The 12,444-nt window shown below is 60.0% G+C and overlaps 1 protein-coding gene across 2 annotated transcripts in view; it reads right to left on the bottom strand.

The window, feature by feature from the left end:
• Positions 1–12,444, bottom strand: part of COL5A1 (collagen type V alpha 1 chain) — a 148,907-nt gene that overhangs the window by 19,696 nt on the left and 116,767 nt on the right. For both annotated transcript variants that reach the window (XM_035015484.1, XM_035015483.1), the window contains exons 40-53: positions 11,970–12,059; positions 11,821–11,874; positions 10,436–10,543; positions 8,154–8,261; positions 7,213–7,266; positions 6,302–6,355; positions 6,080–6,187; positions 4,938–4,991; positions 4,742–4,849; positions 3,585–3,638; positions 2,683–2,790; positions 2,021–2,074; positions 1,674–1,727; positions 434–487 (exon numbers count right to left, since the gene is read on the bottom strand). In XM_035015484.1, coding sequence (XP_034871375.1) covers positions 434–487; positions 1,674–1,727; positions 2,021–2,074; positions 2,683–2,790; positions 3,585–3,638; positions 4,742–4,849; positions 4,938–4,991; positions 6,080–6,187; positions 6,302–6,355; positions 7,213–7,266; positions 8,154–8,261; positions 10,436–10,543; positions 11,821–11,874; positions 11,970–12,059 — 1,062 coding nt within the window. The remainder of the gene's footprint in view (positions 1–433; positions 488–1,673; positions 1,728–2,020; positions 2,075–2,682; positions 2,791–3,584; positions 3,639–4,741; positions 4,850–4,937; positions 4,992–6,079; positions 6,188–6,301; positions 6,356–7,212; positions 7,267–8,153; positions 8,262–10,435; positions 10,544–11,820; positions 11,875–11,969; positions 12,060–12,444) is intronic.

Here is a 12,444-nt window from a genome sequence, read left to right on the forward strand (position 1 = left end):
AGTCCATCCGGGACTGCCTCTGGCAGCCCGCAATGCTGGGGCCCCATTCCCAGTCACACACCAGACGGGCCAGCTTCCCACAGCACGGGCAAGGCTAAGTATTCCACGTGTAGAGAAATGCTGTTTCGCCTGCTCGGACTTTGGAGAAAGGTCTGACCCAGGGGGCGAGGCTTTTTCCGGCCTCGTGGGTGCCTTTCCCCCATGATGGGCATGACTGATGGCATCTTGGCCTCTCCCAAAAGCCGGGGGCGATGCGCCTAGCAGGTCCGAGGGCTGATGACATGGCGGGGCTGGAGCACAAACCACAGACAGAAGGCTTTTCCCCACCAGGATGGCCGAGAGCACGCGGGGCTGGGTGGAGGGCGCCGGGGGTGGGGGTGGGGGGCCTCCTGCGGGAAGCTGGTGGGCGAGAACAGCTTGCAGCATCATTTACCCTTTTTCCTGGAGGCCCCGACGGTCCCGGTTCACCAGTAGGGCCTGGGGATCCCTGGTGTCAGAGAGAGAACACAGAGTTTGGGAATCAGGGTCGGTCAGACAGAGGCATGGCGTGAGGTCAGACAGAGCTGGTGTGAGGCTGACAAAACACAGAGTCCCCAGTGTCCTCTGTCCTCGGCCAGCCCTGAGGCCGCCTCTCTTCCTGTGGAGCTGCCACGAGAAGTCCCAGGTGAAGTTATGCTGTACTTGACCTCTGCTTGGACCTCTGCACTGGGGGCTGGTGCCGCGGCTCTGTGGGCAGGCCTGGCTCACATCGCAGTGTGGCCGCATTTTATGTTTTTGTAAAGATTTATTTATTTGAGAGAGAGTGTGAGCACACAAGCAGGGGTGGGAGGCAGAGGGAGAGAGTCCTCATGCAGACTCCCCACTGAGCACAGAGCCCGATGCAGGGCTTGAACTCACGACCCTGGGGCCACTCCCTAAGCTGAAACCAAGAAGCGGACGCTTAACAGACCGAGCGGCCGGGCGCCCATGTTGCCACATCTTGAAAGAACACTTTCCCTCCGCACAGCAATTACTCTGGGTACTCGGGGACGGGCTCCGTCCGGACCGCCCCCCCGCAAACATCCCCTTCTACAGAAGTGGACCCCTCGAGGCACAGGGAGGATGAGGGTCATCCCAAGTCACAGGCCAGGGGGCAGGGGGACCTCGGGCATCTCTCGGGGGACCTGGCCTCTGAGCTGGTGTCCCTAAGCTTTCTTTGCTTGCTGCTCATCTGAACCTAGTGGGCCTGCATGGAGGAAATCCCCGCCTGGTTGGCGCAGGGTGGGGGTGAGGGAAATCGGTGACGGATGCCATCCATCCCCAGGGGAGAACCACTGGGCGCGGCTCAGTGTCAGGTGTAAGCGGTAAGGTCTAGTGTGAGCTCAGCCCCAGGGGCTGGTCTGGGCAGAGCCCTTGGGAGGAGAGGCGCCAGCCCGATGAGGCAGAAATAAGGCCATCCTGACGTTCACAGGTAGGCTTGGGGCGATCACGGACTCCCTGGCGGTGAGTGCCAAACCATGGGCACAGCCTGCAGGGGGCTCACAGTCCCCTGTCATGGTTAAGAGCTGATTCTACAAGGTAACTGGGCTTGGGTTTTTCTCAGAGATGAATAAAGCAAGCTGCAAATCCCCAAGTGCCCGGCATCCCCACCAGGAAGCTGTGCCGGGGTCCCTGGAGCTGACGAAGGGACTCACCGTTTGTCCGGCCTCACCATCGTCCCCTTTGTCACCAGGGGGGCCATCTTGACCCTGTGGGGACAAAAGCAGGTTCCTTCTGCCTCCTGATGGCACCCGAGTCACACACCAGCGCCCTCTGCATCCCCATCCCCTTCCTGAGAATCCAAGTCCGTCTGGGTGGTTCAGGTACAGCAAGCTCAAGCGGGAACGTGCTCTCTAACCAGCACCACCTGGATGCCACTTGGGAGAGCACCGTGCCCCAAAGAGAATTCATAAAAGACACCCAAAGAGAAAGAACTGGGGCTGGCAAAGGCAGGTGGAGGGCTATGGGGGGGGGAAGGGGCTCGGTGGCCCTAAACACCTACCGCGGGGCCAGGCTCCCCAGGAGGACCAGGATCTCCGGGAAAACCAACAGGGCCCTGAAGGGACGAAAACGCACACATGCACAAAACAGGCACATCTGGGCCCTCACCCACCGAGCTGCCACGGCCACATCCCCGCAGACCCCTGCCTCACCCAGCCCCTGCAACACCCTCCATCCTGACACCAGGAGGGCATCACCTCATCCCAGCGACACCACACCCCAGGCAAGATGGGCTCAGCGCTCTGCTTCCGGGCACGCAGAGGACAGGCGCCTTGCCCGCGCTTCTGCTCCCAGAGCTCCAGGCTGAGATGGAGCCCAGACCTTCAGGCTTCTAGAATGTGCCGCCGTGCAGAACCCCCTCCTGAGGCAAAGCCAGGGCAGGCCATGGAAAGGGGGCGTCCACATAGACCGCCGTTCACGCAGCGCATGACAGCGAGCTACCCGGGCTCCGCGCATCAGCCCCCACGGCCGCCCACCCCACAGCTCCTCTTCCTCACCTCCATGGCTCTGGCTTGGCAGCGGGGATAAGACCTCTACACTTTAGATATGTGACCCCAGACCCGTAGCAGTCGGGAGGCTTTAGCGCACTGCCAGTGAATGAGAATAAGCCAAGCACAGAGCTCCAGCAGCTTCGGGGCGCTGGCACATCTCGGAGCTACTCACGGGGCTGCCTTTGGGTCCGTCATCCCCAGGGGGGCCTTTGGGTCCAGGGGGTCCAGCTGCACCTGAAGGGCCTGACTCGCCCTTCTCACCTCTTTCTCCTTTGGGCCCCTGGAGGGGAAGGCCAGCGTCAGTGTCCTCAGAGCCAGGCTCCGTTTCCCGAAGCGCAGTGCTGGCCTCAGGCGTGGCCCCTTGTTCCCATGCATGGGACAGCAAGTGCCTGACGGGCCCCACACTGGGGGGGACCAGCCACTGCTCGTGCTCCCCAGCCCTCAGCAGCTCCCTGCACGGTCGGGCCCCACTGGCTTACGGGGGCCCTGAGAGGTGAAGCTTCTGGGTGGGAGGGGCTAAAGGGACTCAGGCCACTCCCTGGTTTGCAGGTGGAGGGAACAGTTAGAGGCCCAGGAGACCTTTGTCCACCAGCCGCCTCCTGGGCCCTAGAGCCTCCCACAGGCTGGCCTGGAAAGAATGCCCATCTGACCTGAGGTCAGAATCTTCCAGATCTGGGCTGATGAGGGGACAATCGCACCCACGTTATGGGTCTGGAACACCACAAATGGCAGAGCAACTCACAGGCTTCGCTCATGGGTGTTCATGGCACTCACGCTTGCACACATGTGCAAATGCATGCACCTACACACAGGCATGCTCGTGCACACACATATGCACTCACGCTTGCACACATGCACAAACATGTGTGCACACTCAGGCATGCTCGCCCACACAGACACACACATGTATTCAACCCCCATCTCACTCCATCTTGTTACAGTAATTCCAGGAGGTAAGCATGAGGGGAGATTTGGCCCCCATCTCATGGACGGGAAAACTGAGGCAGAGTGTGAGCTTCCCATCCAGCAGAGGTCCATAGTGGTGCCCAACCCCCGCTCCCCAAGTCCACTCACCGGGGGGCCCCCTTCTCCAGGCAGGCCAGGCTCCCCAGCTTCACCAGGCTCACCCTAAGGAGGAAACAGGACATGGTTATGGTGGCGCGGGGAGCAGGGGCCTCAGCTCCAAGCATTTAGCAACTCCTCCCTGTTGTCAGGCCCTAGGAGTGGGGAGCCTGGGGTGAGAGAGCGGTCACTGCTCTCTGACAGCCCCCAGGATCAGAGGGCAGACACATCCATGTCAGGAGAAGTGACACTGGCAAGCTCTGACGGTCACATGGAGGAGGTGACCACAGTACACGGAGCGTCACGGACAACGCTGCAAGTGAGTTCTGGGGGAGAATCACGAGAAGCCAGTGGAAGGGCTGGGAGGACAGCACAGGAGGGAAGGGCCAGGCAGAGGCAGACAGAAAGCAGCAGAGCATGCTCAGAGGGTGCAACTGCCAGGCGGAGGCAGGAGCCTGGAAGGAAGATGCCTCTGAGCAGAAGCAGGGCATCATTAATCTGTGGTCTTAGCAGGATACATTTCTCTGTAATTCTCGTATCATAAAAAATGAGCAGTGATGGAGAACTTCTTCCAATTTTATAGGCTGAAGTCAGAAAGTTCTGGAAACAGTGTACAGGGAATGCAAATGAATGGAAGCATGTCAGTTGCATTCCTTTTATCCCAAGGAAGTAGGACAAGTGTTAGAAGAAATGCACACTCATGAGCGCTGCAGGGGAGTCCTGCCTGCCCCACACACGCATGTATGGGCACACACACATATGTGCACGCACAGAAGCCCACCATGCTCACTGAGGCATCCCTAGGACCCACGCCCTAAAATTAATCAGATCAGATAGGACCCCAGGCTACAGGAGTACAGAATTGACCACAATGGGAACAGTAAAGGTAGCCCCCCACCAAAGCAGTTCCAGGGCTGGAGAAGTAGACCCATCAGCTAGATCCCGGAGAAGGGGTGGGGCCTGAAGGCCATGGTGAACAGGGGTCAGAGCTCCCACCTGCACCGCACAGATCTGCTAAGTGTCAAAGTGCATTGGACAGGAATGGCCCAGGCCCACCCTGCGTGTCTCCGTATCCGCAGCTGGACACGCACACACACACACACAGCCCCGGGCTCCCCGCGCGCACTCGCGCATCAGACAACGCTACAGCAGGAAGGGGTGAGGCTCACCTTCTCTCCCACAGCACCAGGATTGCCTATCCCGCCCGGAGGCCCTTGCGGCCCATCAGCGCCTGGAGCTCCAGAGGGTCCTCGGGGGCCGGGGGGACCTGGGGGACCCTAGGGGAAGGAGAACCATTGAGCACAGACAAAATGCAAACCATGACCAAATCAGAACAGGAGGTTAGGGCGTCCCGGGCACACTTACCATCTGACCCACATCCCCGGTCTCCCCCTTCTCTCCGGGAGGTCCCGGCAGGCCCTGGGGCAGGAACACAGCAGAAACTTAGCGGGTCAGCACTGCGCCACCCCAGTACCCACATGGCTTTCGCGGTTTCCCCGCCACGGTGCCAGGCGGCTTCCGAGAGCCTCTGAGCGTGCTTCTAAGCGTGCGGCCAAATGGGAGGACACCCCCATGATGCCAAGTCTCAGAATTAGCCCGAGGACATCATTAGAGAGTACTTGGAGATTTATGGACCAAGGCGCTGGCTGCAGTGTCCCATTAAACAGTAAAACCTAATGAGCCAACAGCAGGGATATGTCCGAATAAATCATGTCGCCACCATATGCTGGCACCCGATGCAGAGACTAAAAGTCACGTCTTCAAAAATAAATAAAAAGGGACACGTCCGAAGCACATTTAACAACACTGAACACAACTCGTAAAAGGAAATGGGAGAAGCTGTGCACAAACTTGCTATACACAAAACGGGATTCAGGTTTTCCAAAAGCCCAATGAAACCACCCATGCACCTCCGAGCACGTGAATACACGCGTGTGAAGGTTCGGAGCTGAAACGTGCCTGAGCGCTCAAGGCCACCCTCCCTGGGTGGTCCATACGGAAGTTTTCCTTTACGTGTTTACAACTGGCCAATCACTTCACTTCCAGCATCTCTACAATGAGCTCCGGGAGTCATATCACTCGTTAAGAGACGCAAATATGGACACGCCTGAAATTATGGGGACTGGCATGGCTTTCAATGAATGAGGAAGTCCTGGGAGGTCCCCAAAGCCTGGTCTTAGATTCCCCACTCTTCTAATGTCAGGAGGAGAGGGGAAGGAAGGGGAGGGGAGAGGGGAGGGAAGGGGAGGGGAGGGAAGAGGGGAGGGGGAAGGGAGAGGGGATGGAGGAGGGGAGGGGGAGTAGAGGGTGAGGGGAGGGAAGGGAGAGAGCAGGGAAGAGGAGAAGGGAAGGGGAGGGGGAGTAGAGGGGAGGAGGAGGGAAGGGAAGGAAAGGGAGAAGGGGAGGGGAGGGAGAGGGAAGGGAAGAGGGAGGGAAGAGGGGAAGAGAAAGAGAGGGGCAGACACAGCAAAGATCAGGAGCCCCCCCCCCACAAACCCTGCAGTTACCTGCAGCCCCACTGGCCCAGGGGGCCCAGGAAAACCTCTTGGACCTTCGTCACCTTTCTGCCCAAAGAGGCCTTGCTGGCCGCGAGGGCCTGGCTCGCCATCGGCTCCCTGCAGGAGAGAGTGGGGTGTGGATGAGGAGAGTGGGGTGTGGATGAGGAGAGCCGTACCCCACCAGCTCAAGGGGCTCGGGATGTAGAGAGGGCCCTGAGCACAGATACTCACGGAGGGGCCTGGCTGTCCGATGGGGCCCTGTGGACCGGTGGGCCCGGGCGGACCCTGTGGGGGAAAGACAGAGATGCGGTTGCTTCCTGGATCACAGCGGAGACCCAGGGGGACCACGGTCCGAGGCCATCAGCTCAGCCCCCGTGTGTGGCGGTCCAGGGAAGAGTCCAGCCCAATGTTGAGGACGGGTTGGGGGGGGCGGCCACTGTGCATCATCTTAGCTCCTGCCACACTCCCAGGACATGGGCCCCAGAGGCCCTGTTTTAAAAACAAGGCTGGACACCGGGCGGCTCGCCCACGCAGAGCTAGGACCCGACTGGAGTCCACGCCCAGCGGTGTGACGCCGGCCCCCACGCGTCCCCACACACACTCCAGCGCTGGCACAGGCAGCGAGTGAGAGAGGGAGGCAAGGGGGGGCCGGAGAGCACTGCCCTCGGGGAGCACGCCCAGCACCGGGCGGCAGGAAGGCCCGGCTGCGCAGCCGAGAGCACGCAGGCCCCCGCTACCAGGAGGGAGCCAGCAGCCAAGGGACACACTAGGACTTCCGAGCGGACAAATGAAGAGGCACCGGTCAAGGTGCGGCTCTAGCAGGGTGCCCGCGCCCTGAGCGTCGCAGGGCGGCCGTGACCCAGGCCTACGGAACCCAACACCGCACAGTCAACACGCCCCCCCGGCTCTATTCAACGAAGCCTGCGAATGCTTCCTGCTCGTCCGTTAGCGAGAGATTCGCTCGGATATGAACATATGTGTGCATCTACGCACACACCCCCGAGGGCACGTGTGCGTGCCCACCACCCACACACGAGTTCCAGCGGGAAAGGAAGCCCAGCAGCCGTGTCCTGCTACAGGCTGCCGATGTGGTTGGGTCAAGGACACCGTTAGCCCTGCGGTGAGCGCGCGTGGCCCCGTACCTGCTCGCCCTTGTCCCCCTTGCTCCCCTTCTGTCCAGGCTCCCCGATCTCTCCCTGTGGGAAGATGAGGAAGGTCCGTTAGCCCTGAGCTGTCTGCATGTTATCTGCTCCCCGTAATTAATTTTTCTTGGGGATTAAGATTAATCTCCTCTCCAGGCCAGCCCGAGGACGTTCCTAGGAAGAGACGTTTCCATAAACTGAGTTGACTTCCCTTCTAATACCACAGTGAACGGGGCGCGAGGCCTTGAGCTCACACGGTACAGGATTTTAGTGGATCTGAGAATCACAGTGAAAATATTTACTTTGTTTGTCAAGCGGGGGGCGTGCAGAGCAAGGCGGTAACGGGATAGCTTGGCTACTGAGCTCCAGAGCAGTTATTAAAGCCTCCGCATCCGCTGTGCGGAGCTGCGCCCTGCCCCGAGAGGAGGTGTCCCGTGCACACAGGTGACCCAGTCGGAACGGTCACCGGAGAGCCGACATAGATGGAAGGTTAAACCACAGAGCTAAATTTCATTGTCCTCACCGAATGAGGGATAAAATATAAGCTCCCACAGTAACAGCGCTGGAATTATAAAGCAGGCTCCCAACAAAAGGGGGTCTGGGATAATTCAAGTGAAGACATTTAAAAATAGATCCTGAGTAAAACCTCATTACATCGGCTCCACACTCAGAACCGACGTGACGCATCGAGAGCGGGGAGGATTTCTGCTGCTCGGGCCGCCAGCAGCGAATGTCCCGGGCAAAGGGCAGCACGCACGGGCGGGAGCAGTTCCCAGTGCCCCCCGCACGCCAGAGATCTCATCTATCACCGCGTGACTGTGAGCTTTTCTGAAATCATGCACTGGGCATGCAGGGCGGGCCGGGGTCCCTCGGCAGCCAGCACCTGCCGGCCGCGCTGTGCGTCGTCCGCAGGCAGGAGGACCCGTCCCAACTCTCCTTACCTTGTCTCCGTCTTCCCCAGGGGGGCCCACAGGGCCAGCTGGACCGGGGAGCCCCACAGGACCCTGGAGGCCGTCTCGGCCAGCTGGGCCTTGGGGCCCTTTCTCGCCCTAGAGAGGAGAGAAGATCCCCAGTCAAACACAGCTCCATCGCGGGAATGTCCTGCCACCAGCTCGTCACCCTAGAGAGGAGGGGCCCACGGGCGGGGAGCCAGCAGCCTGGGCCAGTGACCCCTGTCACAGTCCCAACAGATTTCAGCCAGCTACGCGGAGGGTGACTCTGAGCCGAGCCTGGCCCCGTGCCACCCACTTCTTGTGCACCACTGTGTTTTATCTGTGCCCGTCCTAAAAAGAGCGCTTCTTTTAGAAATGGGGAAACCGAAGCACAATTTGTGAACAGTGGAGCCGGGATTCAGCCCAGCCAGCCAGATTCCTGAGCCTGTGTGTGGGATCATCTATGTTAGCGGCCAGGAGGGCCTGAGCTGTGGCCTCCACCAATGCTCTTACCCTTTCAATTCTCTGCCAACACCCCCATGCCAAACAGGTATGCACACACCCATCTTTCTTTTCTTGTAATTTTGATTCATTTCCCTTGTAACTGCCCCTGGTCATCTCAAACATCCTTACTGAGGCCTTGCTTTGCTCAGTTTTCCCAATGTCAGAATCTCTCTAGGAGCGCAGAACAAAGGGGTGCGTGTTGGGGGAGGGACATGGGAGAGAACACGTGCACTCGGTCTCGGGATCTAAACGCGGCCAGCATGTACCCGGACGTCACTGCTCCATCTCATCCCTTCCTGCCCATACGATTCACTGCCGGCCCCTCAATTTTGTTCCTGTCGAGATAAATTTCTACCCTAATGAAGCCAGAAAATGCTCAGGCTAACTCTGGCTCGCCTGGAATCTTCCCATCCAATGTTACTGGTCAGGTCAGCTGTGCTTGGAGACACCTGGCCTTGTCCTCTCTCCGGAGCTATTCGGGGAGAATGACAAGCTTTCAAGTGGATAGTGCAACTCTGAGAGGTTTCTGCTCAAGTGTTTACTCTCCTGAAGCAACAAACCTAACTGTTTGCAACCGAATCTGCGTGCGCTCTGTGCACATCGAACGCCCCATAGAAGGCGGGTTTCTGGCACCAAGTTCTACTGGATCGATGTCCAATGGCCTCAGTGGAAATGATTAGATGCCATCAGAACTGCCGATACCAGACTGAATGGATTCTTGGTGGCGTAGACACTCCCAGTGTGGTGTCAATGGGGAGCTCCCGCCCGGGGATGGCCACCGGGCCCTTCCCACCCGTGAACCACCAAGTGAGGAACGTCTGGGGAAGACTGTGTCTGTCCAACAGGAATCCATCAGCATGGGTGTCCGAACTCCGTTGGAGATCATCTATGTGCACATTTGCCCTCTCTCCCCCTGGAACTCTGCTCATGCTGACATCTGAATGCAAAATGCAACCTGGAGCTGAAATTTGTCTCCATGACCATTTGAATGTGGGGCAGGTGGGAGTTTGCAAAATCCTGCGGGGGAAGCCAAACACGGGACAGGAGCACGTCGGGGCAGTAAAGGATATTTTGTGGTGATTCGGGGGAAAGCGCTTGGCAGAGGGCAGCTGTTGGCTTCCCAAGAGGGAAGTCTAGACAAGAAGGGGCCCATTAATCTCCTGCGTGGAAACTGAGGCTGGGGCGGAGGTCTCCCAACGCCTCCACACTTGGCTGGGCCACATGCGTGGTCACTGAGTGGTCAGCTGTTGGGGTCCAGGAAGAAGCTGCTTTTCCCAGCACACGCCTCCCAGCCCATCTGTTCTCCATTCCTGCCCCCAGACCAGTGGAGGGGGCTCCCATCCCAAACACCCATCCTCCTCACACCAAGACCAGCCTGGCTCAGGCCGGCCGGAGGGGCTGTGCACACAGCAGGCAACTTGGACCTGCCCACACATGGTGCCCAGAGCCCAGACCGAGGCCAAGACTACACCTGGACACACGCTGTCCCCAGCCCGTCCCTCTGTGTGCACATGCCAGCTCACAGACGCACAGGGACGACAGGCTGGGCCTTGGCCAAGATGCTCCCCAGCACCCCTCCAGCTCGGGTGACTCCCTGACAGAAGCCGGCCAACCCTGGGAACCCACCCTTGGACTCAGTCAGGACGCTGGGAACACACACACTTTCCTGGAGGAAAAGCACGCGCTCCACCCACCTCCCCCATCCCGCAAACCCCCGGGGCACATCCGCCTGTGGCAAGGATGGAGGAGGCTGGCGAGGGCCCCTGAGCCCCCAAGGCAATACTCACAGGAGCTCCTTTCTCCCCAGCTGGCCCTGGAGGTCCTTGGGGCCCGGGTCTCCCTGGGATTCCGATGGGCCCAGCAGCACCAGCCGGGCCTCTCTCGCCCGGAGATCCCTGTGGTAGGCGAGAAAATGGTTCATTTCCAAGGCTCTCAAAATGCATAGATCCAATTTCCCAAAGCGCCACCAGGTCCTCCTGCTCACCCTCCCTCCAGAGCCCTCAGTAGCTCCCAGGGCCCTCGGCAGCACAGACCACTCAGACCAGCTCTGGGGTTCTCTCAGCTCCCCACTTCCTATAATCCCAAGCACATTCCTGCCTCTCCCCCAGGGTCTGAGAACACATCCTCCTTAGGTGCTCCCGTGGGATGATCTCCTCGCCTGGGCTCCCATTCTGGGGCCTGCTTGCCCACAAAGGGCTCCCTTTCTGCCCTGCTCCCCCATGTTCTATGGGCGAGGCTCAGCCCCGGGAGCACCGCCGATGGGTGGGAACCTGGCCTAGTTCAAGGGTCAGCACTGAGAGGCCACAATTGCCTGGGGATCATTCCGCACTGGCCTTTATTGGGAAGAAAGGTGACATTTCAAAGAAAGGCCTGGCTTCCCAGCTGCCATCTCTGAAATAATGCGTGACTCAGTTGGGGAAAGGTAGGGTTATTTTGTGGTCTGCGCCCAGACCCAGACGGGGGCCGGGGCAGCTCCTACAACCCCCCATCTGTGCAGCAGAGTAGTGGCTGTGAGATGGGCCCCATCTGAAGGGCGGGGAGAGTCACATTTCCGTCAAGTGTCAGCCCAAGTGTCCGGGGCAGGGTGGACGCAGCCCCGCCTGGCCCCAAGTCCTCCAGGCCACAGAGGCAGCTCTGGAAACACTGCGTCTTCAGGGCTCTCGTAGCTGGACTCTGAACACTGGAGGGACCTTCAGGTGACAGGCAGCACTCATAGGAGCCCCCAGGGCCCTCAGCTCTGGGGATGGACCTGCCCCTGCGCTGGCTGAGCTCTGCGTGGGCAGCCCAGGCATGCGGGCCATCCAGCTCTCGAATCCACGCTCAGGGGCAGGAGAGATCTGTGCCCCTCCGCTCCGCCCCCACAGCCCCTGGCCCACACCTACACTAAGCACATCAGCGCTCCTTGCCCCTCCAAAGTCATGATGGGACCCCGAGGCCTTACCTTCACACCGCCCATTCTCCGCCTGCCCTCACAGTGCGCCCCTGGCTTGTTGTCACCCCGGCTGCCAGCCCACGGCCCGCCGTCCACTTCCTCCCATGGCCCTCCCTGGACCCACAGAGGGCCGGGGCAGATGTGCCTGCTCTCCTGACCCTTAGGACCCGTGTCTTGCCTGCAGACTAGGTTTTGAGGAAGAAGATGGGAGAAGAGGTCTGTGCTGGCGACAGTACTCACCGCGGGGCCTGGCGGGCCAGGGGGGCCTTCACTGCCTTTCAGTCCAAGTGCGCCCTGCAGGGCAACAAGAGTGTGGTTGGGGCACCATGGGGACAGGCCCCCGGGCTGGGCGGTATCCCGTTCCCTCCCCTGCCCGACCCCTCACTCACCACTGGGCCAGGAAGCCCTCGATCCCCAGGGAAGCCACGTAACCCAGGAGGGCCATCTTTCCCAGGGAGGCCGGCAGGACCTGGGTCACCCTGAAACCAGAGCCATCGATGAGTTTCTGAGCGATGCCCAAGACCAGGGTGGAAGGGGCCGGGGCGGGGTTTCCTCCCCCAGCTCCTCCCAGGGTCAGGTTGGAGCGGGGCCGCCCCGGGCACAGGCTTCAGAAGGAACCTCCGAGTCGTGAGTGGACTCGCTCGCTGGCAGGTCCGTGCACAGGAACGCCGCCTGTGCTCACGCCCAGGACGCACGTTCCACGGGCTGGCTCCGCGTGTGGTCTGAGGACAGACTCCATCCCTCCGGGACCACGGTGGGTTGAGCGGCAGCTGAGGGCCATGTGGCTGTGCTGCCCCCACATCTACACTTTGCATACTTTTGGGGTTCCTCATAAGGCTGCTCGGGTAAAGGAAGGGTGGCAGC

This window comes from Mirounga leonina, unplaced genomic scaffold, assembly GCF_011800145.1.
Source record: "Mirounga leonina isolate KUSES-001 unplaced genomic scaffold, KU_Mleo_1.0 Mir_170, whole genome shotgun sequence".
NCBI lineage: Eukaryota > Metazoa > Chordata > Mammalia > Carnivora > Phocidae > Mirounga > Mirounga leonina.